At 36.1% G+C, this 27,769-nt stretch overlaps 2 protein-coding genes across 2 annotated transcripts in view; both read right to left on the reverse strand.

The window, feature by feature from the left end:
- Positions 1-5,007, reverse strand: part of LOC140746502 (fatty acid synthase-like) — a 30,239-nt gene extending 25,232 nt beyond the window's left edge. The window contains exons 1-7 of the mRNA XM_073078657.1: positions 4,861-5,007; positions 3,910-4,102; positions 3,369-3,489; positions 2,469-2,672; positions 2,064-2,180; positions 1,503-1,681; positions 574-716 (exon numbers count right to left, since the gene is read on the reverse strand). Of these exons, the coding sequence (XP_072934758.1) occupies positions 574-716; positions 1,503-1,681; positions 2,064-2,180; positions 2,469-2,672; positions 3,369-3,489; positions 3,910-4,102; positions 4,861-5,007 (1,104 nt within the window). The remainder of the gene's footprint in view (positions 1-573; positions 717-1,502; positions 1,682-2,063; positions 2,181-2,468; positions 2,673-3,368; positions 3,490-3,909; positions 4,103-4,860) is intronic.
- Positions 5,008-15,054: 10,047 nt separating this feature from the next.
- LOC140746383 (fatty acid synthase-like) overlaps positions 15,055-27,769 on the reverse strand; it is a 41,366-nt gene continuing 28,651 nt past the window's right edge. Inside the window, exons 28-37 of the mRNA XM_073078510.1 lie at positions 26,318-26,487; positions 25,975-26,124; positions 25,411-25,629; positions 24,357-24,462; positions 24,031-24,187; positions 23,387-23,537; positions 22,970-23,114; positions 22,550-22,723; positions 16,152-16,254; positions 15,055-15,733 (exon numbers count right to left, since the gene is read on the reverse strand). Of these exons, the coding sequence (XP_072934611.1) occupies positions 15,147-15,733; positions 16,152-16,254; positions 22,550-22,723; positions 22,970-23,114; positions 23,387-23,537; positions 24,031-24,187; positions 24,357-24,462; positions 25,411-25,629; positions 25,975-26,124; positions 26,318-26,487 (1,962 nt within the window). The 3' untranslated portion in view covers positions 15,055-15,146. The remainder of the gene's footprint in view (positions 15,734-16,151; positions 16,255-22,549; positions 22,724-22,969; positions 23,115-23,386; positions 23,538-24,030; positions 24,188-24,356; positions 24,463-25,410; positions 25,630-25,974; positions 26,125-26,317; positions 26,488-27,769) is intronic.

A 27,769-nucleotide genomic window follows, 5' to 3' on the forward strand; every position in this document is an offset into this window, starting at 1 on the left:
TAATAAACTTATTTTTTTTCCAAATTCGCAACACTTGGATATTAAGGTAAACGCTCGGGCGTCAGACGTATACTCGAGAATACCTTTACATTTTTGTATGGAACTGATTTCCAAGATAATCCTCTTTCGTCCGTGAAGCGCTAGTTTGGCTAAGGCGAATCGAAATATGACATTACGAGGCGAGAGGAGTAGTAGACGAGCATGCAGTCCACCTGATGGTAAGTGGCTACTGCCGCCCAGGGACATCTGTAATCAACCCCAGATAGGATTAGATATTCCTACCTGAGGTCGGCCGCAGATGCGTCGCTACCCCTGAGGACTAAGCTGGAACGCCTCGGAAAAGTCTGTCTCCCTTACCACACCCTTCAAAACGGAACATAGCAGCGCTCAACACTGCTGTTATTGGGCAGAAATAGGTGTGCCGCCGGAGTCGAACCACAAAGGGTTCTATCACCTTCATACCTTGTTTAGTAACAGCCCGCTTAGCCTCCTAAGAGAATCAGGCAGTAGTCAGTAGTTAGTAATCAAGCAGTAATGAGTTATGATAGTTTTAGAATTACTGTTTTAACAAACCTTTGTGATGGCGGATATTCCATTAGCAGCTTCGGTATAACCAATGTTGGACATGACGCTGCCAACTAGTAGTGGGTCCTGCCTGTTCTTGCAGTACACTTCGTCGATAGCTTCCAACTCAGCTTTATCCATATGAGGAACAGCTAAAATAAAATTATATGTGTATATTAAAGCACAAAGAAACAGAACCCTGTTTGATAATATTTGTCATGAGTGATAAAAAGCGTATCAACAACGACGCAAAAGCGGGGAAAAATATAATAAAAATCGAAAACTTATATAAAAGACTGGTGGTGATGATTATATAAGGACATCGTTTATTACGAACTGGTATCGCCAATTAAAATAATTACTTTACATCTCTTTTGCCAATAACCGATGATATTAAAGCAAGAAACCTTATAAAAGGTTACAAAAGTTGCAGTTCAGCTCCGCGCTGTAGATTTTTCAATGTTTACTGTAAAATAGTCATGGTAGTAAGTTAATCATATTCGAATGATTTTTTTATTTAATATTCATTTATTGAATATGGTTTAAGGATTTTATTATTACCACTATTAGATGCCATACCATTCAATCTATTATTCAATAAGTGATAACCTCAGTGTCGTTATAATATAAGATTGATGTCCGGTTTCTCCAAGTTGGCAGAGCATCATCAACCATCCAATAATCGTAATGTAAGATGACCCACGTCAGTTAATCGGTAGTTTAATAACCATTCATATATATTTCTATCGGCAGATAGCGAAAGTGACCCTTTATTTTAATACAAAGTTTCATGTGGTTAACATTCTTTTTGTTACGTAAGGTCACCAGAAACACATGAATAGTATGTGTTAGTATGCAAAATAGATTTACGTTCCCTAATATTTACGACATTATTTTACTTTTGAACTTAGCTGAAATAACATTAAAACTAAATTCACCTGACCCAAAAGCTTCGACATAACTGACATCTGTAGGTGAAACGTTAGTTTCCTTATAGAAACATCTCATGAAGTCGCGTAGCTTCTCTGGTTCACGGTGAAAGCCAAAACACGGTCCGTAATCTCCTTGTAAGAATCCGCCGAACTCACATTTGATGTGAGTGAGGTCAGCGTATACTCTACAATAATTTAAGGTTACATTAAAAAAATAATTCTATGTTTAGCAAAATACCCTGACTAATTAATAAATGTTATTAGCATTCTCTTAAGTAAAATTCAACAAATCATTAACACATAAACATATAAACTATAATGTATGGTTATTTTTAAACGTACGAAATCAACTACGAGTTGGTTATTATTATTATAAGCATACCATGCAATATCTTTATAAATTTTAGTTTATATGTTATTCTGATGTACAGACTATATTATTAGAAAGTTTTATTCAAACCAGTTTTGCCGTTTTTGCTACAAGAAGCGACAAACGTCCATCCATACATCCATCCTCACAAAGTTTTACCTTTATAATATTAGTAGGACGTGTAAATATGTACGTACCTTAAGGCGTCTTTGGCTTTTTGAAGAAAGAGGACGTTAATAGCTTCCGAAAACGCCGGACCAGCTGCGTACTCATCGAATGATTTCGTTTTTCCATCCACACTCAATGGTATGGTTCTATTTCACATAAAACATTAATACAAATAGGGACATATTTTTATATAATACATATAGTTTGTAAAAATTATGGTTAAAAATCGATGAAAACACTACTGTTATGTTTTCCTTTATTGTTTTACAAGCAATTGTAATAGCTAAACTACTGGGAGGGTAATGCTTAAAATGTTTAGTTATTATTTTTATCTTCAGCGAAAAAGGTTTATGATAATGTACTAGTGTGTTGTTTTTTTTCAGTTAGTTGTTTTATACATGCGTTAGGCAGTACTATTACAATATTTTACTAACTTCGTGTAGTTGATTGCGGTTTGCGGATGTAGATTGACTTTCATGCCGGCGACTATGGCCGCCTCACACTTCCCCGTGAGTATGCTTTGCTGGGCCATCTCCAGCGCCACCAGCGAACTACAGCACCCTCCGTCGACGGCAATTGACGGTCCGTTCACGTTCAACCAGTAAGAGATACGGTTTGCAAACATAGTCCTACTGCATCTATACCGAATAATTGTTTTATGATTATGTGATACCTATAATTTGTTAATATTTATTTTGTTTATATAAAAATTACAGCGGACATTTTTGTAAAGTAATCTATAAATCCATAAAAATAAACATCTAAATTTTACTATAAGTAAAGTATATTTATGAGTCAGATTATCCCCTGATATTATAACAGCCGATTTGTTGGAAACAATGCTAAGAGCCAGCGACCTTCAGCAGACTAAATATTTTGCTAAAACGGCAGAGTACCGGTTCTAAATGACGCTAATATCTGCTATAATCAAGGAATCGAATGCGAATGCCAATAAATTATATCATATAGATTTTTTTGTTAATGTGGGGGAAACTTCTAAAACACTCTGTACCGTGGGAGCAACACAGGCTCTTGTGGGCTTTTTACCGAACTAAAATCGCTGGTGGTCGACCTCGGGGCAGCGTAGAGGACTCCAGAATCTCTAAAGAAATACAAATGGAGTCCTCTTACCGCGTAGCCCCGTTGGGCTCCGCCCAGGTGAGACTGTCACTCTCCACACCGTTCGGTGAGTAAGGAAGTATGCAACAGCTTAATGCCCAGCTCCCACTCTTACGGGCCGCAACCCCGGAGGCTCCCTTTTAGTCGCCTCTTACGACAGGCAGGGGCTGCCGTAGCCCTATTCTGTAACTACAGGACCAAACATTACTACGTACCCAACAATTCCCAGACCCGTTTTGGAGATATTTTTATACGCCAATGTCTTCTCTGTTTCTGAATCAGTCACTCCCACGAAAACGCTGATCTTTTTCCCTGATAACGTATTCGGGTTTATACCTTGCAAGGAATAATTCACAAATAAAAATAAGATACCGTAAATTATTGAAAAGTTATTTTACTTTAAAAAAAAGAAAAGGACAGAAAATTAATTCTGATGAAGTAGTAAGTGAGCATGCAGTTATTTTTATGGTAAGTTCGAATAGTTTCTCCCTTATCACACTATTTTAATTTGATTACAGCAACGCTTAACACTGCTCTTATAAACCAAATATGGTGTAGCCTCTCGAGTCGATAGATGATGAGTCGGGCGGCATTCAAAATATCTTGAATTCTCTCTGATTCTATTCTATAGGATTATTTGCATTTCCTCTAAGTTCCTATGCATTGCTGATACAAGAGTAATAAAAGTAGAAGAGCAGAAATCTAAGTAAAAGTAAAAAAAATGTTTTCAACTCCTAAGTGTGTAAAACGACGTACCTGCGTCGTAAATAGCTTGATACGCCTGTTCGAGAATTTTGCGTGATGTAGGATCCATCATGATACTTAGGCGGTATTGCACCTTGAAAAATTGGGCGTCGAAATACTCAAGCTCCGGTACACTGCCCGCACTCTGCGGCACCTCAGGATGATCGTACTGGTAGCGGCAGCCCTCTTCCGTCACTGGGTTGATCTACGCAAAAGCAATTGATTAATGCTACAAGAACTTTGCTGAGCGAAATCAGATACCTTCGAACTTGGCTGCTCAGTTCAAAGCAAACACAACAGAAATGCTTTATCTCGGTTTTGTTTGAAGTGCCTAGGCCTATTTGTAGAAAAAACAACAAGATAACACTTTAACAATAAGTTGTTCGGTTTATATTACGTCACTTATTTAACTTTGTACCATGCAAATGTATAATCGTTACAATAACGAATGATTTATAATACGACCGTTAATATAATATCAATCTACTGTTAATACTTAGTTAAATATTACTCTTATTAAATTGTGTATTTATCTTATATATAATTCCAATAATGATATTGCTTTTATTATTAATTAGCTAAGGAAATCACAGTTATTTTTGTTTTAAATTTTGACCTACCGATTTCTAATTGTGGTATCGAAATGAAACTTGTTATTTATTAATAAAATATAGTAGTAAAATACTGTAGTTTAAAATACAATACAATAACTTGGTATTTTGGAGGTGATCTGATGATCCATCGTCAGATTCAGTTTCGCCATCCTCCTCCTGGCTCCAAGCCATTAAGTCAAGGCTGATGGTGAAACTCTACAGCGTCTACTAGCAAACCCTTCAAGATTGGACTCATATGATTCGATTTAACGAGTCGTATTTAGTTTGAACCCTCGGGCATAGGGTCATTTGGTTCGTTTTTACAAGTCTCATACACACACGTATTAAAGATATATTATTTTGATCTAACCTTACTGTACAGTATATCCTCTAATTCCTTGACGTTACGCGCTCCTGGGTACAACCCTGCCATTCCGGAGATCACTATCCTCTCAGTAGGCGCTGGGTCAGCGTCACAATGCATCTCCACATGCTCATTTTGCGGTGTAGGCGCCATGTTTGTACTATAAGGAGCGTGCCGCAAGCCAGGGTCCGAAAGCCTGAAATATTATTCATAAAACCGTTAATTTTGTTAATAGTACTTACTTACTTCTGTTATTTATAATGAAATACTGAACGTAGAAATAACTGAACGTAGTCCCAAAAACGCGATACATGACAGACGAATTCCCTAAAACACGAATCGGTGATGCGTAGAGTAGTTGTTAGTAAGTAAAGTTTTTTTAATAATATAGGGGTAGCAAACAAGCATGCTGTCCAGCTGATGGTAAGTGACTACTGCCGCCCATGGACATTCATATTCAACCCCAGATAGGATTAGATATTCCTACCAGAGGTCGGCCACAGATACGCCGCTACCCCTAAGAACTAAGCCTGTGGAACGCTTCGGATAAGTATACCTTTACCACACTCTTCAAACCAGAACACAGCAGCGTTTAACACTGCTGTTATAAGGTAGAAATAGGTGTGGTGGTGGTGCCGCCGGAGTTAAACCACAAAGGGTTCTAGCACCTTCAAACTTAGGCTATGGGTGACGAGTTTGTGATGACTAATGGCTGCCCAGTGGTCAAAATTCAACCATACCAAAAAAACAATAAAAAGAACATCTAAATTTCGGCAACTGAGTCGGCGAAATTAGACGACATAAACAACCAAAAGGTTGACGACCAAAACATAAAATATGTAGTTATAATAATAATCATAGTTATCTATATATTTTTTTTTTTTTTTTTTTTTTTTTTTTGTTTACGAGGGGGAAACCTTCAAAAGGTACCCGGCGCCGTGGGAGCGACGCAGGGTTATGTGGGATTTTTACCGCACTAAAACCCCCCCGGTGGCCGTCCTCGGCGCTGCGTTGAGGGCTCCGGGATCTCCAAAGGAACGCAACCGGAGTCCTCTTAGCGCGCTGCCCCGTCGGGCTCTGCCCAGGTGAGCTTGACGCTCGCCACACCGTCTGGTGCGTACGACGGTATGCGACCACACATACCGCCGCCCTTCCCGGGGTCGCTTACCGGGCGGTTCGAGCTACCCACTCTTGCCGCCCGCAACCCCGGAAGCCCCCTTTTAGTCGCCTCTTACGACAGGCAGGGGATACCGTAGCCCTATTCTGGTCCCGAAACTACAGGGACAATCTATATATTAATACGTGAATTTACATAAATAGAACAACATTGTAACAAATTCGGTAAATTCCTACACTGTATCAATATACAGTATACAGTAAAAGGTACTGGAAAGGTACAGTAAAGGACTGTAATCACAGTGCATCTGGAAGTACTGCTATAACTTAAAGAGTATATATGTATGTATTTGTGTCAAATGTGTGGTAGTGAGTGTAATGTTTTTTAATTGATTTAATGTATTTTCTATACATTACGAGTATTAAAAAAATATTAGCATTCTGCACTTCTTCTCTGTATAAACTTTAACTGTGGCCAATTTCATATTCGTCCGTCCATGTAATTTTTATAAAAAGGAGTACAAAGTTTTTTCGTCACGTATATATAGATTAATAGATCTTACCACAAGCACCGCAATTTGCGTTTGACGAAATAAGGCGACGGAATTACGTTTATATAACGTCATATATTAATTGGGATTATTTTTTGCCTCAAATATTTCATGACCTATTAGCCCCCTAATTTATTATTCTAACTCATTATCGTATGTCAATTGTAATTGAATACCTACTAAGCGTATTAACATTTACGTTAAATCAGTTTCGACAAATATGTTTGGACTTGTCTTAGATGCGTAAAACACCAACTATTTCTACCTTATAACAGCAGTGTTAAGCGCAGCTGTGTTCTGGTTTGAAAGGTGTGGTAAAGGAGACATACTTATCCGAGGCGTTCCAGCTTAGTCCTCAAGGATAGCGGCGCATCAGTGGCTGACCTCTGGTAGGAATCCTATCTGTGGTTGATTACGGATGTTCATGGGCGGCAGTAGCCACTTACCATCAGGTGGACTGCATGCTCATCTACTACTCCTATATTATATAAACAACACAGTTGGGTCACTGCTAATAAGAAAGTAAAAGTATAAGATAGTTTTAAGAATTGAAATTCTTGCGTAAAGTTTAGCCACGTCTCCGTGCTAAAATATCCCTAAAATATTTGAAATATTTAATTATTACGTAAATTACGAGGTATTAGTTATTTATACGTACATTTTCTTTAAAAATGTAATTTATTTGTCAAAAATTCAAAAACAAACTTACAAATCAGCGTTTTGTGGCTTCATTCAATTTCAAGGCGGCAAAAAAACCTTTCCCGTGCTTAAAAGAAATAACAAAAATACATTCCATTTCAGTATCATTAAGCAGTGGAAATTCAAATACTCGTATACCATACTTCTGAAGGAATTTAATGTGTGAAATGTGAATAGTTTCTACACACTTATGGTTTTGACGTAATAATATCCGTGGAGGATTGAATAATCGAAGTTTAAAAATCATCATAATATCCTAACTACAACATACAGTGGAATCCGTTTATAATGACATCGATGGGAATTGACAAACACGTCATAATAAGCGGACGTCATACAAAGCGTTTCGTGAAAAAAAACTTTTTTTATATAAATATGTACTTATGTATTTTAATAGAGAAACATAGCATAATACATCAAAATAAAAATTGCACGTTAATCATTTTCAATATTGCTATTAAAATCGTGATAAATTCTGCAGCCTTTAATGCCTCTTCTGCGGTAGGTAATGGTTCTTCCTCGACTTCCTCTTCCTCATCACTTTTGAGTTGTTCCTTAACATTCATGTTCTGTACGAGATCTTCATCGGTTGGTGCTTCGGATGTGAGGAGAACGCAATCAATGTCAACATAATCTTTCCACATTTTCGGTGCTGCTAAAGAATCTGAGTCTAGGTTTCGGGACCACAAAGATCAACGAACATTACCGAAGATGTAAAAAATCATGTCGTCATGTCGGTCATTAAAACCGGACATAATTTATCGACAATGGGTCATAATAAGCGACATGTCACTATGTCATAGTAAGGGAAGTCATTATATCCGATTTTTTACAAAGAATTTTATATGAAAACCAATTTTCGCTGTGTAATTACGTCGTAATAAGCGGTTGGTCAATATATACGGAGTCATAGTAAACTAATTCTACTGTAGTTGAATTACCAGAGATCATAATATTCGTAATCCATCGTACCACCGGCCGTAACCCTGGTGGTACGGCGGGTCTCTTCTCTTCTGTATTAAAACCATACCACCAAAGTGATAGCCCAGTGTAGACATCTATTTCTAATCAAATTAAATTAAATAAAATAAATTACATCATTATTTCGAAACTGTTTGTGATAAAGATAGTTAATGGTAACAGTGACAGTATTTTTGTTACAAAATACATTCTTATTAAGAACACCTTGTCTGAATTGAACCGACCCGCAGGCAGGGCGCCGCGGCTCATTGATCGCTTAGTTTTATATTTACTTTTATGTTCTAACATAACCTAACCAATCTTTGAATTAAATGAAAATGAAATGTATGTTATTGAGGATTTTTTTATGTCTATTAGACCTACGTAAACATGTAGATAACACTTATTTAAATTTTAAAAAAATATAGTTCAAAAAACTAAAAAACACGCTTTTATGATAAAATCAACTAAAAGGTAGAAAATAATTTTCAATCTAGGAATCAATTAAGGAACAGTAAATTGTATAATTGTAAAAAAGCGTGGAGTGCTCCACTTATAAATTTTTGAAAAGCACCCCACACTTTTTCCACAATTATACAATTTACTGTTCCTTAATTGATTCCTAGATTGAAAATTATTTTCTACCTTTTAATTGATTTTATCATAAAAGCCTGTTTTTTAGTTTTTTGAACTATATTTATTTTATTAATTTTTAGTATTTGTTTTTACAGCGGAGGGTTTCGTTTTATCCTTTGAGTATGGAATCCTAAAAATCATTCTACAAGATGGCATTATAGATATGTTTCAGTACATTTGAGTTATAGGGAAATAACATTATTATTTGCCAGGGCTAAAAATCAATCTAGTAACTTTGCCTGAACGCTCCATAAGGCGCTTTCTCTCGCCTCGAAAATCGTTAATCCTGAGGATATTGATAAGGACAATGGTACAAAATTATTAAAATCGTGTATTGTCATCGGTTTTTGATAATTCTTCAAAATTTTGAATTAAACTGAACGTTCAAAGTGGATAGAAATCGGGCTCAAAGATTCCGTTACTGTTACGTACATACATACAAACGTACAACCCAAGCTAATAAAAGCGTGTTAAAAAAAATAGTTATTGTTGGCTTCAAGTAATTCAAGTAACAGTCAAACTGGTTAAATGGCTATTATATGTATTGACTGGTTAATATTTATAATAACTAATTTGTCCAGACAATGCGATAAACTAATCACTTTATCTGGTTGATATATATAATAGCAGGTTAAAGTTAGCCAAAGTAATAAATATGTTATTGTAAACAATGTGACTATTTGTACAGGTACTGGACTAATAAATTATATTTATTCGTACATTTATTCAATTTTTTTTTTCTTTAAACAATGTGACAAATTCAATTTTTTTTTAATATATTTATTCGTACATTTATTCAATTGGTTAGGTTAGGTTAGGTTAGGTTTTTTTTTTTTTTAAATATATTTATTCGTACATTTATTCAATTGGTTAGATTAGGTTAGGTTAGGTTAGGTTTTTTTTTTTTATTTATTTATTTATTTATTTTTTATTTATTTCGAACGGGCTGATGGCGATCGACGTCATTTTTTGATGTTAAGAGCTTAGTTTCTAAAATCGATCGGTAGAGCCGTTTAAAAGTTATTAAAAAAAATTTCAAAAAAAATTTTTTTGTAGTTTTTTTGAGATTTCTCAAAATCTACCGGTTCGAATCGGATAATAATAAATTGTTTGTCCAGTACCCGTATTCATAATTATAAATTATTCGTACGGTAACCGTATTAATAATTATAAATTGTTCGTACAGTACCTGTATTAATAGACTCAGCCTATTGTAAAGGCCCGAAGTACGTTAAATCTAGAGATTAACTCAAATCATTTATGATGAATTCTGTTGTATCAATGTTACCTTGGTTGTTCGGATTTGATGGGATCGGATTAAATCAGGTTCACCCGATCGCTTATGAAATTATTCGTGTATGAAATTCTATAGTATTGCTTATGTTAGGTTGGAACATAAACGAAAACATAAAACGCTCGCAGTCCAAATGATATAAATTCAGTATGTACTTAATATATATAATTAGATAAGCGATCAGAGATAATAGTAATAAGGTATATCCTTTTATTAATCCACCCTATAATTGATATAAGTACATCGTGTGCAGAGTTTGCGGTAAATCGTCTGGACGTTTTTTTATCAACATGGGATGTATTATAACATTATAAAAATATAATTATGCTTGTCTATCTTTTATGTAATTTAATGTGATTAATTCCGTGTCATTTATCATTTTTAACAAATTGAGTAGATACTATAGAGAATGGCTGGATATTACATATAATATGCGAATTTGTTACTTTCTCTATAACAGATAGATTTACGCTATCGCGGACTTTTTTACTGAACGTTTCTATATCGATGTACAGTCAGCTTCAATAGTAGATTAACAGATTAAGATTTCATAAATAGGTATACACCCAAGCATTCATAAGTCGGTTAACACCCATAGCGTCATAATTGGAGATTTTGTGGTAAGGGAGACAGACTTTTCCGAGGCGTTCCAGCTTAATCCTCAGGGGTAGCGGCGCATCTGTGGCCGACCTCAGGTAGGAATATCTAATCCTCTCTGGGGTTAATTACAGATGTCCATGGGCGGCAGTAGCCACTTACCATCAGGTGGACTGCATGCTCGTCTGCTACTTTTATATTACAAAAGAAAAAAATTAAAAAAAATTGGAGTAATATCGCAAAGTGTCAAAATTTTATTTTATATATTTGAACAAAATAAACATTTTATATTGTTCAGCTGTATTTAGCTGAACAAAATAAATTGTTTATTTTGTTTCTGTAAGGTTGAAAGAAATACGAAAATTAATATTTAATAATGTTTTATTTAAATATTTTTACACTCTAAGATTATAATTATAATTAGGAAAGTAAATAAAACTAACTATTTTAGTGACCATAAGATTATCCGACTAAATGTATCATCATTTATTATCAACTTTGCGTAGGACCCTTGTGGAAACTGAAGTGTAGGAAACTTAGTCCTCAATAGTAGCGGCGCTCTGTGGCCGACCTCAGGTAGGAATATTTTAATCCTATCTGGGGTTGATTACAGATGTACGGCAGTAGCCACTTACCATCAGGTGAACTGCATGCTCGTCTGGTACTGCTATATTATATTATAAAAAGAAGCACCTGGCGCTATAGGAAATTTGATGGGTGACCGCAAGTGACAAGATTTTATGCACTCTGCTTCGGAGGGCACGTTAAATCATCGGTTTCATTCCAATTGTTGGCTTTGAATGGCAGTCGGTAAAAACTGGTTTAAGGTCTTATGGCTTTCGCAATAGCTACATGGGTTAGGCCACTTACCCGTATCTCCCTTCACGAATAAGCTTCGGAGCAGTACGGTGAACTATTCTGATAGACCTGCCCAAAATGTGGAAAGAGATACGTTGCCAACAGCGAGATATAAAAAGACTAGCAGCAGCATGTCGGTCGGGGAATAAACAAGTTAAATCTTATCAATTAGCAGTATTTGAACAATAAATATAAATAAATTCGGTAGAACCCTTTGAAATCAGTAGTGTCACGTAGTGTTAAGCACTGTTTTCTATTTTGGACATTGTGGTAAAAAATATTAAAGATAGGCCTTGGCTACTTAATTAGTGTCATTTACTAACTATTATTGTATAAAATATTTTAATAATAATAGCGACCCGCGTGACGTAGCGCCACCAGTCACCATAACAGTCTGACGCGCAGAGGGTCCCGGTTTCTATCCCCGGTCACGGATATATCTCTATTCTGTATTTAGATTTCTATTTCTGGGGCTAGGTGTTTGTGTATCTCTTTATGTGTGTGTCTATGTCACTTATGACACAGGGAATCTTAGTGTGAATATAGAAAGCGACTTTATTTTATATTATACAAATATATAAATACAAACGTATATCAGTCGCGATATCACAAAATAATCGCTAAACATACAATAAATATACCTATATGCCTTATCTATTCATCGCATCGCGACTTCTATTTAATCCAAATAGAGTTTAATTATTGTTAAATAAAATAAAAGTAATAAATTAAATATTGATCAAATATTAAATTAACCAAATAAGCGAAATAAACATTTCATATTGTTCAACTACGTTTGAAGCTAACGATGTTAATCCATTATAAAAAAAAAAAAAAAAAAAATTGACACGTATAGGTGTTAATCTACTTTTGACGCGCTAGTGTATACCTACTTTTGACACTTTGCGATGTTACTCTAATTATGACGCTATGGGTTTTAACCGACTTATTAACGCTTGGGTGTATACCTATTTCTGAAATCTTAATCTATTAACCTACTATTGAAGCTGACTGTACTGATTACAACAGCATTCGCCAAAATACGTACTTAGCTAATGAATGATTAATCACTTTTCGGTTCAAATGATGTTTGTTAATTAAATCGAACACAATATAGTGTAATCAAGAGACAACAGTAACATCTACATAGTTCCTTTTCCGAAAACGGTGTAATACGTATTGCGTCCTTTCGAATCGGAAAGAAAATACATTTTTTCATAGAATTTCTTTCAATTGGACGGGCGCATATTGACAAATATATGAAAAATAAACTTATAACTCAATACACTACTTTATGCTTAAACGAAGGTCTTACTTTATACGAAGACGATTGTATGTAAATCGGTACCCATTGTCGCAGAAAGGTTAGGAATATTTGTAATCAATTACTTAATTTACTAAAAAAACTAATTTACATAGTGTATCAGATATTTAAAATTACTTCACGCTCGAAACGCGCCTACACCATTCTATAATCGTGTTGAATGTACATATCGATTAACGAAGAATAATTAGAATTTTTTGATATAAAAAAATTACAAAAATATAAAACTGACTTCTATGTCACTACAAAATAAAAAATAATTGAAATAAATGTTGGTTATTATTACTAGGTTAGGTAGGAACAGAAAAGTAAATAAATCAAACTAGGTGGTAAAACTCTGTGAGTGAGTCAGTCCAATTTACCTTAATTCAATAGTTAAGAAAAACTACAACGTATTCATTAATCATATTTTATATTTGTAAGAAGTAATTGTCAGGTTACTGTGGTTTAGACCAGCAGTGTCCCTGAGTCACTAGGATTGAAGACTTGAAGGTCAAAGTTATCAGGGTTAAGGCTTTGAAGGTCAAAATTTTCATCCTATGTGTCTGCTTAGTGACGTTCATACATATATGAAAGCACAAAATGGCTAACTTCTATGGTTTAGCTTGGAAACACACCAGCATTATCAGAGTGAAAGAGTTGAAGGTCATTTTTTTCCTTACTTGTACCTGCTTAGGACCTGTAAAATATGTGTGAAAGCACTCAATGGTTTAGGCTGGAGGTAATTCTGCATCATCAGACCTAAGAAGTTGAAGGTCAAATTTTTCATCATATATCTCTGTCTAGCAACTTCATTACAACAAATGTCTAATCTATATACTTTACATGGGAGGCACCTCTTCATCATCAGGATTGAAAAATTGAAGGTTATATCTTCCATCACATGTCTGTACTCAAAGACCTTATCATATATTCGTAAGCTCCAAATGCCTATCTTGTATGGTTGAGGCAGGAGGCATTTCTGCATTACCAGGGTTGAAGAGTTGAAGGCCAAATTTTCCATCATATACCTTTTTTTTATAGTTTAACCTAACGATTAGGCAGACATGCTATCTGATGGAATGTAGTCAACGCCGCCTATGGACATTGGCAACAAAAGAGGAGTCGCCAATGCATCGCCGGCTTTGTATGAGAGCTCTTTTTGCACCTTTTTTGAAGAGCCCCATGTCATAGTGCTCTGGGAATACCTCAGGAGGAAGTTTTTTGCTTTTTGTGCTTATTATCAATATTGTAGAATACAAAATTCTCTAGAAATTTTGTTTAATTTTTTTTTATACGGTGCACCGTTTTCGACATGGAGTGCGGAGAGCGCGCAATCACAGGATCACTTCAGGTCAACCGGTGCGTGCCTCCGGTCAAAAACGCGCTGTATATAGTTGATGAACTATCGATAAATCAATGATTATAAATATTTGTCAATTTTTATTAACTATTCTTAACTTATTATATATTAAGGGTTCTGCATAGGATTTTTACATTTTTACAACAAAAACCACAGAAATATTTTACTTTTCAAATTATTATTTTTTTTCTAGTTTATTTATACAACTGATATTACAACTGCTATAAACCACACCACCACAAATAAAGAAAGAATTACATATAATTACTCATAAACCTGAGAAAACACCTTACATGCGCTGCCCCCTAGCGCGTATCTTCCTTCAACAGTATACATTGGAGTAACGTAATGAAGACAGCTCCAGACCTCTACTAGTTGTAGAGAGAAACCCATGCCCAGTGGTGGAACATATGTTTACACATACAAATGTTTACAAATTTATTATTATGATGTTAATGTGACAATTATGTACATAATTGGTACATATAGTATACAGGGTGAATTTTTCAAATAGGCCTTCAGGGCCAAATCCGAAACTATAAGGATTAGCGAAAAAACTAAAACTGCATCATTACCTTTTTAAAATATATTTTTCCCTGGCCGGGAATCTAACGAGTTCATTTTGAAAAAAATACTCCCTCTATATTATTCCACTATCTGATAGTGTCACTTATAGGGATCAAATTCTTGGAAGTAATGTTATATGACAAATTAAAGGAAAAGGGAAATTTTGAAGGAAATACATATTTTTCATATTAATTTGGCAGTTAAGATCCCGCCATTCACACTACATCATTAGTTTTAGTTTTTATCAAAATCGGCCCTGAAGGCCCGTTTGAAAAATTCACCCTGTATATTAAATTTTGGACAGCTTAAAATTTGTTCTATACCAATTATACATATAATCTAGCTAAATTAAACGCCACTCTCCGTTGTAACAGAGTCACCTATTACATTATAATTTTCACAACGATCCTTCATTTCAAACTCCTTTCGAATATCGCTGGAGAGGTGTTGGTTGACGATGGCGGCGCAGCGGAGGTCGTCCGCGGCGCGTCCGAGCGGCGCGCGCAGCTGGTACAGCTGCACTGGCTGCCGCGAGAACTGCTGCAGCTCGCTGACGTCCAGCGGGTGCGAGGCCGGCAGCATAGCCACTATCTGAGAACGGAAAGCCCGCGGCGTGATCTCAAACTTCCGGGCCTGCTGCAGCCGCACGTATGCGTTTTGGATAACTTGACGAGCGTACTGCGCCGAATGCGGCACACTGCCCAGCAGCAAACGAACGCAGGCGTCAACCTTACTCTCCCATGTCAATTCCTCTCTAAGCTGTATATCTAACGCCTTTGTGTTGATGTTATTCTTATCAGTCATAAGTTGCATCATGTGCCGCAACACCGCGTCTTGCAGAGCCTCTTCTGTGCCAAAGCTTGTAACTACTCCGACGACAGCGGCGCGGATGGCTTGAGGTTCTCCACCCAGGCAGAACACAGTACCAGTTAAACCTATTTCAAATAAATAGTGCTCAATAAAATCAATATATTTATAAATAAATGTAGTGAGTAAATGGCTATTAGAGTAGAAACTGCGCCAGGGTGTATATAGCGTATGTTGCGTGGGACTGCTAGGCCACGCGAATAACAGGACTGAACGGCGGGATGTTGCTGAATCAACAAAATCGAAGATCGGAGTCAGTGGTTCTCTTATCAGGCGAGGCGACTACCCTACTAATAACGGGTAGTGGTCATGACTGAATTCACGGAAAAATATATTTCCATAGTTATCACAGCACAGCATAAAATAGCAAGGTAGGGAGAAGTATACAAGAATGACTTGCATGCAGGATGCTAAAATATTGCAAAAGAAAATACATTTCTGTATTGGGTTCTTATCTACCCCTATGATAATCATAAAAATACTGACCATGTTCTTCTAATAGAGAAACCATTTCTAGAGAAACTGCTACACCAGTTTCGTACCCCATGATGTAGAATTGACCTTTTAGCCTCAACTTTTTAAGAAGAGTCTGGAAATAAAAAAATGATATATATGTACTCGTAATAATTTTATTTATTTATTTATATACTTATTGTAAAAGTAACACAAAGTTATATTACAACAGGGCAGACTTAATGCCTAATGGTACTCTCTACCAGTCAACCCTTGGTGAATGTAGAAAATCTGCGGCATATGTTAAATAAATAAACAATTTAATACGTTGAGGATAAATATATATATGAATTTTTCAAACGGGCCTTCAGGGCCAAATCCGAAACTATAAGGATTAGCGAAAAATGCTGAAAGGAGTTACTAGGCCGATTTTGATAAAAACTAAAACTGCATCATTCGTTTCTTAAAATATCTTTTTCCTTAGCCGGGAATCGAACGAGTTCATTTTGAAAAAACTACACCCTCTATATTATTCCACTATCTGATAGTGTCGCTTATAAGGATCAAATTCTGGGAAGTAATGTTATGTGACAAATTAAAGTAAAAGGAAAATTTTGAAGAAAATACATATTTTTCCATACATTGGCATACTAATTCTTAAGGATTATACATAACAAATGATTTATGTATACTTTTTTAGAAACATAAATAAGTCATACCATTGAAGAATTTCTTGGTTAATCAACTAAATATTCGATGTTATGACCATGACATACGAGTACGGCTTAGTATGAGAAAGTAATAGTTTGGCAAGTAAGTTACCGCCGTTTTTAGGATTTATTTTTTAATAAAAAAATATAACTGATTAAATAGTAAATTCTTATTAGTTGTTGTTTACAACTTCGTCTCAACGTTAAATATGTTTTTTCTATAACTCTTTGTTATCTCTCTTATCACACTTTCACTCGCAAAAGTCATTCTCGCAAATTGTCAACTTTACATCTGTATTAAATGAACTCCGCCCATAGCAAGTTAAATCTATTATAACGGTCCTAAAATAACCTTAACTAAGTAGGATATAAAAATATAAATTCTTGGAGAACAAAACGCCCGTTTCGAATGATTTGAAACATTGAACCAAAAAAATACCCTATATATATATATATATATATATATATATATATATATATATATATATGTGTGTGTGTGTGTGTGTGTGTGTACATATATACATATATATATAAGCTACATATATGTATATATGTACACACACGTAAACATACGTAAATACGTAAATATATATATACATATATAAGCTTCAATAAGCTGCACTATGTCTAACACTAACCCACAAAATGTTGATAGATGAATGGAATATTTTTATCCAACTGCCAAGGAAGGTATATTTTGCGCGCGTATCTTTATATGTTGGCCTTTCTTTATACCCTCGGATATAACAAACGGCTGGATGAATGTCGACAGTTAAGATGTTATCTGACCGACTGACTTATTCACTTTACCAGAGATCAACGTACAGGCGCAACCACTGAACTCAGAATTATGAAATTTTGCTCAATAGGTTCTTTATATATCGTAAATGAACACTGAGAAATGTCCTTTTGGAAATTCTACCCCTAAAATGGCGACAAAGGGTTTTTTTGGAGTTTACTCCTTAAGAAACGATTTGAGTTATAAGGCCCGGTACGGAAATTTTATGAGGAGTAAAATCAAGTGTAACACGAAAACTTGAGGCGTTACGTAGAAAGAGACAAACATATATATCCACACTTTACGCACAACACCAGTGAAGTCACTGAAATGTCATAATTTTATTTTTTTGTACTAGTGACGTGAAGGAATGCGTTGTATCGGTAAAATAGGTTCACAGACTACATTTTAAAAGTATTTTTAGCCACAAATAAAACATAGATAATTTAAAATAAGCCAAATACGAAGGTGCTAAACTCGGACATGTATACATGTCCGTGGACGGTTACGGTACATTTCGTTTCGGACATGTATACATGTCGCTGGGCGTACCATTACAATCCCTCCTTTTTTATTACAATCATCATATCCTCTCAAAAAGGAAGTAGCGTTATTAACCAAAATATGAATCAAGAGTGCTTTTATTAATTTAAAATACAGTAAGTTCAAATCCCATATGAAAGTAATTATTACAATAAAAATAATTAGCAATATATAAAACATTAAAACGTCATTAACTATTTTCTATTCGATATATATCATAATTATCGTTCGTAAAATGATCCATTACAATCCCTCCTTTTTATTACAATCATCATATCTTCTCAAAAAGGAAGTAGCGTTTTTACCCAAAATATGAATCAAGAGTGCTTTTATTATTTAAAATACAGTAAGTTCAAATCCCATATGAAAGTAATTATTACAATAAAAATAATTAGCAATATATAAAACATTAAAACGTCATTAACTATTTTCTATTCGATATATATCATAATTATCGTTCGTAAGGAGTAAACTCCAATCGTGCGTCGTAGCTGACACACACACACTTTTTTATCCTTTAATGTGAAGGCGAGGTTTTTGAAGGTGGTAGAACCTTTTGTGGTTCGACTCCGGCGGCACCACCGCCACACCTATTTCTACCTAATAACAGCAGTGTTAGGCGCTGCTGTGTTCTGGTTTGAAGGGTGTGGTGAGGGAGACAGACTTATCCGAAGCGTTCCAGCTTAGTCCTCAGGGGTAGCGGTGCATCTGTGGCCGACCTCAGGTAGGAATATCTAATCTTATCTGGGATTGATTACAGATGTCCATGGGCGGCAGTAGCCCCTTACCATCAGGTGGACTGCATGCTCGTCTGCTACTCGTATATTATAAAAAAAACAAAGGCACACCTGTTTGTCTGCTTTTGAAAAACCAACCCCAAGTAAAATAGGGTTTGAAAGTTCATTTGAACAACCGTCATTTTCAAGCCAACATTATGAAATTTTGTACCTGGCTTGCTGGATAAAAATAATGAAATTCTTCACCTAACGAGGTAAAATAATGATTGGAAGTTTGTATTATTAAAATTATATATATTCTAGAGCGTAAAATGGTGAATTGGGTACTTGACAGTTATAACAATAAAATATGAAATATATCCAATATGATAGCTTATAAGTAAACATAAATTATGCAGTATTTAGTTTAATTTTTAATACGTTCTAAGTATTTTAATTTTTTAAAAGAAATTTTCGATTTTTTATCTGTGGATTTTAAATCCCAAAACGGCGACAGTGCTGCCTTAAATGTCAGGTGACGTCACCACATGCATAATAAACAAGACAAATAAAAATGATATCGTTTGCTGTTAGAATTGGTTGAATTTATGTTGTGAACCGAAATGAATCCACAGTATATTAAAGCAGATAGCGTGAATCTGCTTAAAGAAGATATACAATGCAATAAATAAAAATGAATACAAAAACTTCCGTGAAATAACCTATGGAAATCACAAATAAACAACGTAAGTAAAATATTCTTTATATTTACATTTAATCATTTCGGACAGTTAAAACATTTCTTAACCGATTTCCGATAGAAGAAAGGTTGTCTTTAAGTGATTATCAAGCTTTTTAAACTATACTTATATTCTTATGTGAACTGCTCTAAGGTTATTTATTGGTTATATTTATATTTTCAGATCTTCGCGACACTCGTATAGTAACGACGCTATAGGGTATGTGCAGTTTAAGAGGCAGGCAAGTTTGTATTTCATGAAAAGTAAAAGTTGTCCTGAATACAAGGTACATCAAAAGTCATGCTCAGTGTCCATGACTGTATATGAAAAACAAAGTATTATTAAATGTGATGACTGTCCTGCCTCCCAAGGATGCAGCAAACATGATTTAATGTGGAGTCATAGAAAGTGAGGAACCAAAAGTTTCAAAGGTGGTCAGCACTCTGAAGTACATAAAGTAAAGGAAATGGGAAATAGTAGTTCTTTACTTGAGTAACAAGATGAAGGAAGGAAAAAGACCATACAGTTGCTGTTATTGCACTACAGATTTCTCAAAATGACAATGATAAAAATTATATATCTAGTTGTTACAGAAAATAATTTTAAAAATGAAGAAAGTACACACTCAAGCAACACAAAAATTCAGCTTAGCAAGAGCTTCAATATACAAGAAAATAACAGCTTCAAAATTGAGGTTATCTGTAGTAAATATTGTAAATGTAACATATAATGATAAATACAAAAGTTCTATGGTGTGTACTCAATAATAGACCCATATAAACCTTTTTTTTTTTTTTTTTTTTTTTTTTTTGTCGAGGGGGAAACCTTCAAAAGGTACCCGACAACGTGGGAGCGACGCCGAGTTATGTGGGATTTTTACCGCACTAAAACCCCCCCGGTGGCCGTCCTCTGCGCTGCGTTGAGGGCTCCGGGATCTCCAAAGGAACGCAACCGGAGTCCTCTAAGCGCGTTGCCCCGTCGGGCTCCGCCCAGGTGAGCTTGACGCTCGCCACACCATCTGGTGTATACGACGGTATGCGACCACACATACCGTCGTCCTTCCCGGGGCCGCTGGCCGGGCGGTTCGAGCTCCCACTCTTGCCGCCCACAACCCCGGAAGCCCCCTTTTAGTCGCCTCTTACGACAGGCAGGAGATACCGTAGCCCTATTCTAGTCCCGGAACTACAGGGACAAGACCCATATAAACCTAACAAACAAAGCAGTCGCAGTTAATAAAAGATTAAAATTAGCAAATCATGTATTTTTAATTATACAGTCCTGTAAGTTAATCCATGCACAAGTAATAATAACTCAGTCGTCGAAATAGTTTGTTTCTTATTAATTACAGAATGAGGCCTTAAAACAGAGAATTCTCGTAGACGTCTTTTAATTCATTTATTCTATTCTTAACTAATACTATTCTAACTCTATTCTTATTGTAGACATCTTTATAATATATGAATACTTTAACTTGCTGTTTTGTTCTGATTACATCCGGGTTTGATGATTTAGAGTAGAGGAATCAATCCTTATTCTTTTTTCTCATTAACTTACTTCACTCTTTAATTACTTCCTCATTAATTACTTCTATTATATGTTTGAATCCTCTGTCTGCAAGTTCTTTTAACGTTTATGAGATTTCGGTTTAGGAACGTGTATAAGCAAATTTGTTAGGATATTTAGCGATCGCGGTTTTAGTTATAAAAGCTAAATAACTCCCTATTTTCTTCCGAGCGTTGTTTGTTTACAGTATAATGACGTTTCGCCACAAAATGACACTTGACCGCCTGATTTAACGCGACGTTCCGTTCACCGTAAAGAAACTTTGTCTTTTATTAATAAATAGCCCTTTTTTCGAAAAAGTGATCAATGAAAGGCATATATAATACGTGTACTAATTCATTACAACACTTTCCCAAAAAGTGTCAAGTAGCCAATTTTACCAAACTTATCGAGTATGGTATCAAAATAAAAGCAATTTAAAGAAGATTACAGCAACATACCGGGTGAATTTTTCAAATGGGCCTTCAGGTCCAAATCCGCAACTATAAATATTAGCGGCGAATAATGTTGAAAGTAGTTATGAGTTAATTAAGATTATTTTTCAGGACATTATTGACAGATTGTCAACTTTCTCTTTGCTTTGCTATTGAAGTTTCCTTCAATACAAATGTAATATTGACAGCTTGCTTGAATTACTTTTACGAGTCAAAACTGAGTGATTACTAACAAAGAGATATAAAATCATATTTAACGTTGCAAAGAAGTTGTGAACAACAAAAAATAACACTTTATTCAGTAATCAGTTATCTATTTTTATTAATAAATTAAAAATTTTAAAAACAGCCAGAATTGTCATCAATGTATGAAATTGTGTACTCTTTAAAATTTGGCTTCACCTTTAGTTTGTCATATAATATTGCTTTCCAGAATTTGATCCTTATAAGCGACACTATCCAATGATGGAATAATACAGGATGTGTTTTTATTTTCAAAACGAACTTGTTCGATTGCCGGTGAGGGAAAAAGCTAATTTATAAAACTAATGATGTAGTTATCCTTATAGATTCAGATTTGGGTCTGCCTCCCATTTGATAAATTCACCCTGTATATTATCTATATATAACAGCGAGGTGACTATCTATGTCTAACTAAATGAGTGATTAACTGTGCCAGATATCAATGCACAACCGAAACCGCTGAACTTTAGACTATAGGCATAAAATAGGGGTTGAAATATTGTTTGAATATCTTTTGATTTTGAAGTAGATACCTATTATGAAACGTTATATTTGGCTTTCTGTATAAAAATAATAAAACGCCTATTACCGTTTTTGTAAATTCTACCTCGGCCTTTTTAGTGCAGTCGGGTTTTAGATTTTTCTATTAAATTACTTGTTGTTAATGTACTTCTAAAATTAATTTTACACAATGTAGATTGAACCTGCACGTATGTGCGGGCGAGCTGCGCGGGTGAGTCCCACGGGCGCTCGAGGCTGGGCTGCAGCACCAGCGCGGGCAGCTGCAGCCGCTCGCACAGCTGCCGGAAGCGCAGGTGACAGCCCTCCATGCCCGGCACGATCACCAAGTGCTGCTGCTCCATCGCTATCTCGTTACTCTACAACATTGTATACTTTACTACTAACGTACTATTGCAGTTTAAAGAAATAAAAAGGTGGTCCGAACACCGAGATGGACCAACATACATAAATGTTTATGGCTGTTGGTCGTACACTCTTATGCCTGGAATCATGATACATATTTATCTCAGAAAGGTTCCGTGAAAGGTAATAATCCACAAAACCGAACTATATTGTGAACAAAATAACTACCTACTCAATTTTATGTGAATTCATGGACTAACCTCAATTTTATTAAAAAGTGTAGGCGGGAATAACATATTCAGGGTACCCACGAGCTCGTCCGGCTCAATGTAGGAGAAGAAAGTTTCCAGAGGTTTTGTTTCCTTGAATTCGCAGTTCAGTAAAATTTCTTCAATTTCTCGCAATCTGTCCGTATTTGAATGATATATATTTTAAAAAATATTTACATAACATATTAATACGTTTGTTTCGAAGTATTCAGCTATTTATACCAGCTGACGAACTTTTAAAATGATCCGGCAATAATAGCAATGAACATATTGGTATCTATATGTAATGACAATGCATGTGACATTTTTAAATTCTAAATTAAAAACAATCTTGGTAAGTATAGATTGTAATATATGTATTTTCATTGCAAATTAGAAGTAGGAAACATACATCTAGTTAAATCTCACTTGTTTATGGTTAGATCGCGCGTCTCCTGTTCGGAGAGCGTTACGTTGTGCGCGTCCTGCAAGTGCGCGGCGACCGTGCGCGCGGCCGCCGCCGGCAGCCCCAGCGCCGCCAGGCTCGTGCCTGGCTCCACATCCTCAGGGATGCTGATATCTACATTATATTGTGTATATGTCAATTTTACAATAACAAATATCCCAACTAATCTGGCTTAGATCTGAAGTGTTTTTATTTTTTTATTTTTTATAATATAGCAGTAGCAGACGAGCATGCAGTCCACCTGATGGTAAGTAATTACTGCCGCCCATGGACATCTGTAATCAACCCCATATAGGATTAGATATTCCTACCTGAGGTCGGCCACAGATGCGCTCCTACCCCAGAGGACTAAGCTGGAACGCCTCGGAAAAGTCTATCTCCCTTACCACACCCTTCAAACCGGAACACAGCAGCGCCTAACACTGCTGTTATTAGACAGAAATAGGTGTGGCGGTGGTGCCGCCGGAGTCGAACCACAAAGGGTTCTACCACCTTCAAGTGTAAGCTTAAGCCTTAGATATTTAGCTCATATTTAAATTTGTCAAATTCTCATTTGGCTAGTTTATATTATGTTTGAAAACAGGCAAACGTTGTGTTATCTTCTTACTCGAAACATCTGCAATTTCCAATAGGATGGAACGCTTGGCGGCGGCTTGTTTTTTTGCAAGAACAACAGCCTCTCCCGAAAATATTGCTTTTTCCAATGCATTTACCGCTTCCCATCTGGTTAAAACTTGTCTTGATACCGCGTTTGTGCTGGTATCCTAAGATATAAGTAAAAAAATATATACATCATCGACTGAAGACTTATAAAACCGTATTAGTAATAAACAGTACCTAAAATGTCTGCATTATTATTTTAATTAATAAGAATTAATACGATTCTTGTGAATGTTCATATCATACTCGTAGTTTATGGCTATATTAACTTACATTATTTAATCCAGAAAATATCACCATTGTGGCTGGAAAATTATTTTGTTTCCTTGAAATGCAAATGTTTTGGCCGACATTGACATGGTTCAGGATCGTGAAGTATCTGTAATGTTAATAGCTTATTTTTTAAACTTGAACTTTCCGTCGCATATCGTCGTCGAACCTAAAGATAAAACGTCAGTGCATACCCAAGCCGTGAAGGACTGCGATGAGTCCAATTGTGTGAATGTGGATGAAACTTCATCCTTCGGCAAGTGGTGCAAAAGAGGAATATTGACGTAGGTACCGTATCAAAATGTTCCTCGGAACGCTCTCCGTTCTGAAGCTGGTACAACACGCAAAGGGAAATGATGTCCTTCCGCAACCTTAAAGGATCTAACCGATCGTAGATATTCGGATTGGCGCCCAAAAATGTGACTCCCTGAGAGGTAACTAAGTATTCGCTCCCTAATACTACGAATGTGCCTAGATTTCACCTTATTAATAATGGAAACGAGCATGCAGTCCATCGGATATAAGATGTTTTTTATCGGAGTTTAAAGCATCGCGAGCAGAGACTTCTTAACATTACTGTAGTCATTATTAACCATGGTTATTTATTATCAACTGCAAAAAGGATTGCACGCTTTTTGGAGTTTACTCCTTAAGAAACGATTTGAGTTATAAGGCCCGGTACGGAAATTTTATGAGGAGTAAAATCAAGTGTAACACGAAAACTTGAGGCGTTACGTAGAAAGAGACAAACATATATATCCACACTTTACGCGCAACACCAGTGAAGTCACTGAATAGAAATGTCATAATTTTATTTTTTTGTACTAGTGACGTGAAGGAATGCGTCGTAGGTGACACACACACTTTTTTTTTAAATTAGATTTTGGATTCATTCCCACCCCTGAAAACTAAGTTAAGGAGCTTCTTGTGAGCGTTGTTACCTTACCTCATTCTTTAAGGTTCAAGTGAAACACGTTAACACTCAAAACTATCATCATAGGTATAAACGAATATCTATGAACCACAATACACAAACTTTAAGTATAATGGAACTTACTTTAAATGTGGACATAATTTTCTCGATTCCACATCCAGATTGTGTATCGTCGAGTTTACGTCATCACCGGATTGCTTACTGGATTCATCGAACATTACAATATGTATGCTTTCGACAGGAGCAACCTTATTGCAGGTATCTAATAAATTATGCACATTGTTCACTTCTCTTAAATCTTCGGAAGATATGTTAACCTCTATATCTTGTTTTAGGGAAAACCTAAAATATTTTAATATGTATTTGTTATTTTGTCATTCCACAAGTCTTCCGTATCACACAATTTTGAACTAACTAATACTATTTTACAATAGAAATCTTTAGAACTAAAATCTAGTCAGGATTGTATAATAATAATTTAATGGAGTAAAGAAAACATATATGGTAAAATAGTATACTAAGGTACGAATTTTAATATAGTATATCGGCATGCTATGAAGAATACTATAACAAGACAATCCTATATAATCTTCTCCGATGATTATAAACTCATTCACCTCTCAATCATCTCTTTACATATAAATACATATTATTTCTATTTCTTGTATCATTGTTATAATTACTTACCTCAAATTATTTTTAATATATTTGAATGTATTTTGAGAGTGTATGTGGAATTTACGGGCTCCAGCTTGCACCAGCTTCTCAGCAAGAACTAATCCCAAAGCCTCATTGGCACACGCAATGAACTGAAGTTTATCAGGAGAACACAATAGTCTGTAAGAATTGTAGGATTCATTAATAATTTTAATCACAAATCAGTCCAGTTTTTAAATTAAATACAAAAATAACAACGAAATATATGTATATTAATGGGGTAAAGTGTTTTTATAATACTAAAATTCTTCCATTTTCTTCATTTATACATCCCGGAGATATACATACGTATGCATGTATTGTAATTACGAACCTTCGTTTATTTAGCGGCGCGTCCCGCATGTTCAGCAGCAGGCAGCCGGCGCGGCGGCGGTCGGGCAGGCAGCGCGCGGCGGCGGGCGCGCGGCGCGCCGGCAGCGTGACGCGCGACAGCGGCCGCACCGCGCCGCCGCACACGCCCGCGCTCACCAGCCGCTGCAGACGCTGTACACCACACGGCGAAAGCCATTATGAAAGCCATTATTGCCTGCCAGTCGAAACTCGACCATAATTACTAAACAAAATTAGACATTTTTTTTTAACATTTTAACTCGCCAAAATTCAAACTAAACAAGTACCTAATTTAATTAAAAATCAAAAACCCGCCTGCACAAAAAGGCGGAAGTAGAATTTCCGAAAACATTTTTATTTCCAAAGTATATTTTTGTCAGCTCCTTTTAATTTCCTATATTTTGATACCCTACTTGATAGCTTTGGTTACCTTAAAAAAATGTGTCACTATTTCGCGAAAAAGAATCCACCATATTGCGCTCTAGTTAGGGGTAGAATTTTATTATCTATAACCAGCCAGCCAAAAAAAAATTTCACATTATTTCTTGAAAATTGACGGTTGTTCAAAAGACCTTTAAACCCCTATTTTACTTCGTCGGGGTTGATTTTTCAAAAGTGGACAAAAGGCTGTGTCCTTGTTCGTATCCAGAAAGTCAAATAGAAAATTTTATAGTAGTTGCTTCAAAATTAAAGGTTTTCAAAAAAAACTGTCTACCCCTATTTTACCCTCTTAGGAGTAGATTTTCCAAAAGGCCTTTTTTAGTCCTTACTTATGCTATATAAAGTACCTTTTTTTTTTTTTTCTTAACGAGGGGGAACCTTCGAAAGGTACCCGACGACGTGGGAGCGACGCCGGGTTATGTGGGATTCTTACCGCACTAAAACCCCCCCGGTGGCCGTCCTCAACGCTTGTTGGGGAACTCCGGGATCTCCGACGGAACGCAACCGGAGTCCTCCAAGCGCGATGCCCCGATCGGGCTCTGCCCTGGGGAAGCAGTTTTCGCTCCTCCCGCACCATCTGGTGTTAACGACGGTATGCGACCACACATACCGCCGTCCTTCCCGGGATCGCTTACTGGACGGCTCGAGCTCCCACTCTTGCCGCCCGCAACCCCGGAAGCCCCCTTTTAGTCGCCTCTTACGACAGGCAGAAGTTACCGTAGCTCTATTCTAGTCCCGGAACTACAGGGACAAATGCTATATAAAGTACCTATGTGCAAAATTTCAGAACTCTTAGTTCAGCGGTTTTGATATATATGTCGTGGATATCGACATCGTTGTTTAATAAGATTGCTAATTTTATTGTCTTAGTACCTGTACCTCAGGTAGACGCCGTGACGTCACTTTTGCTTAAAAATTGTGCGCCATGTGGACAGAGTCGTATTCGAGAATGAGGGCTATGCGCTGCGGCAGTTTACCGTGAGACACGGACCCG

The sequence above is a fragment of the Epargyreus clarus genome, unplaced genomic scaffold (genome assembly GCF_041222505.1).
Source record: "Epargyreus clarus isolate Ecla_fem2 unplaced genomic scaffold, WU_Ecla_fem_2.2 ptg000012l, whole genome shotgun sequence".
Taxonomy (NCBI): Eukaryota; Metazoa; Arthropoda; class Insecta; order Lepidoptera; family Hesperiidae; genus Epargyreus; species Epargyreus clarus.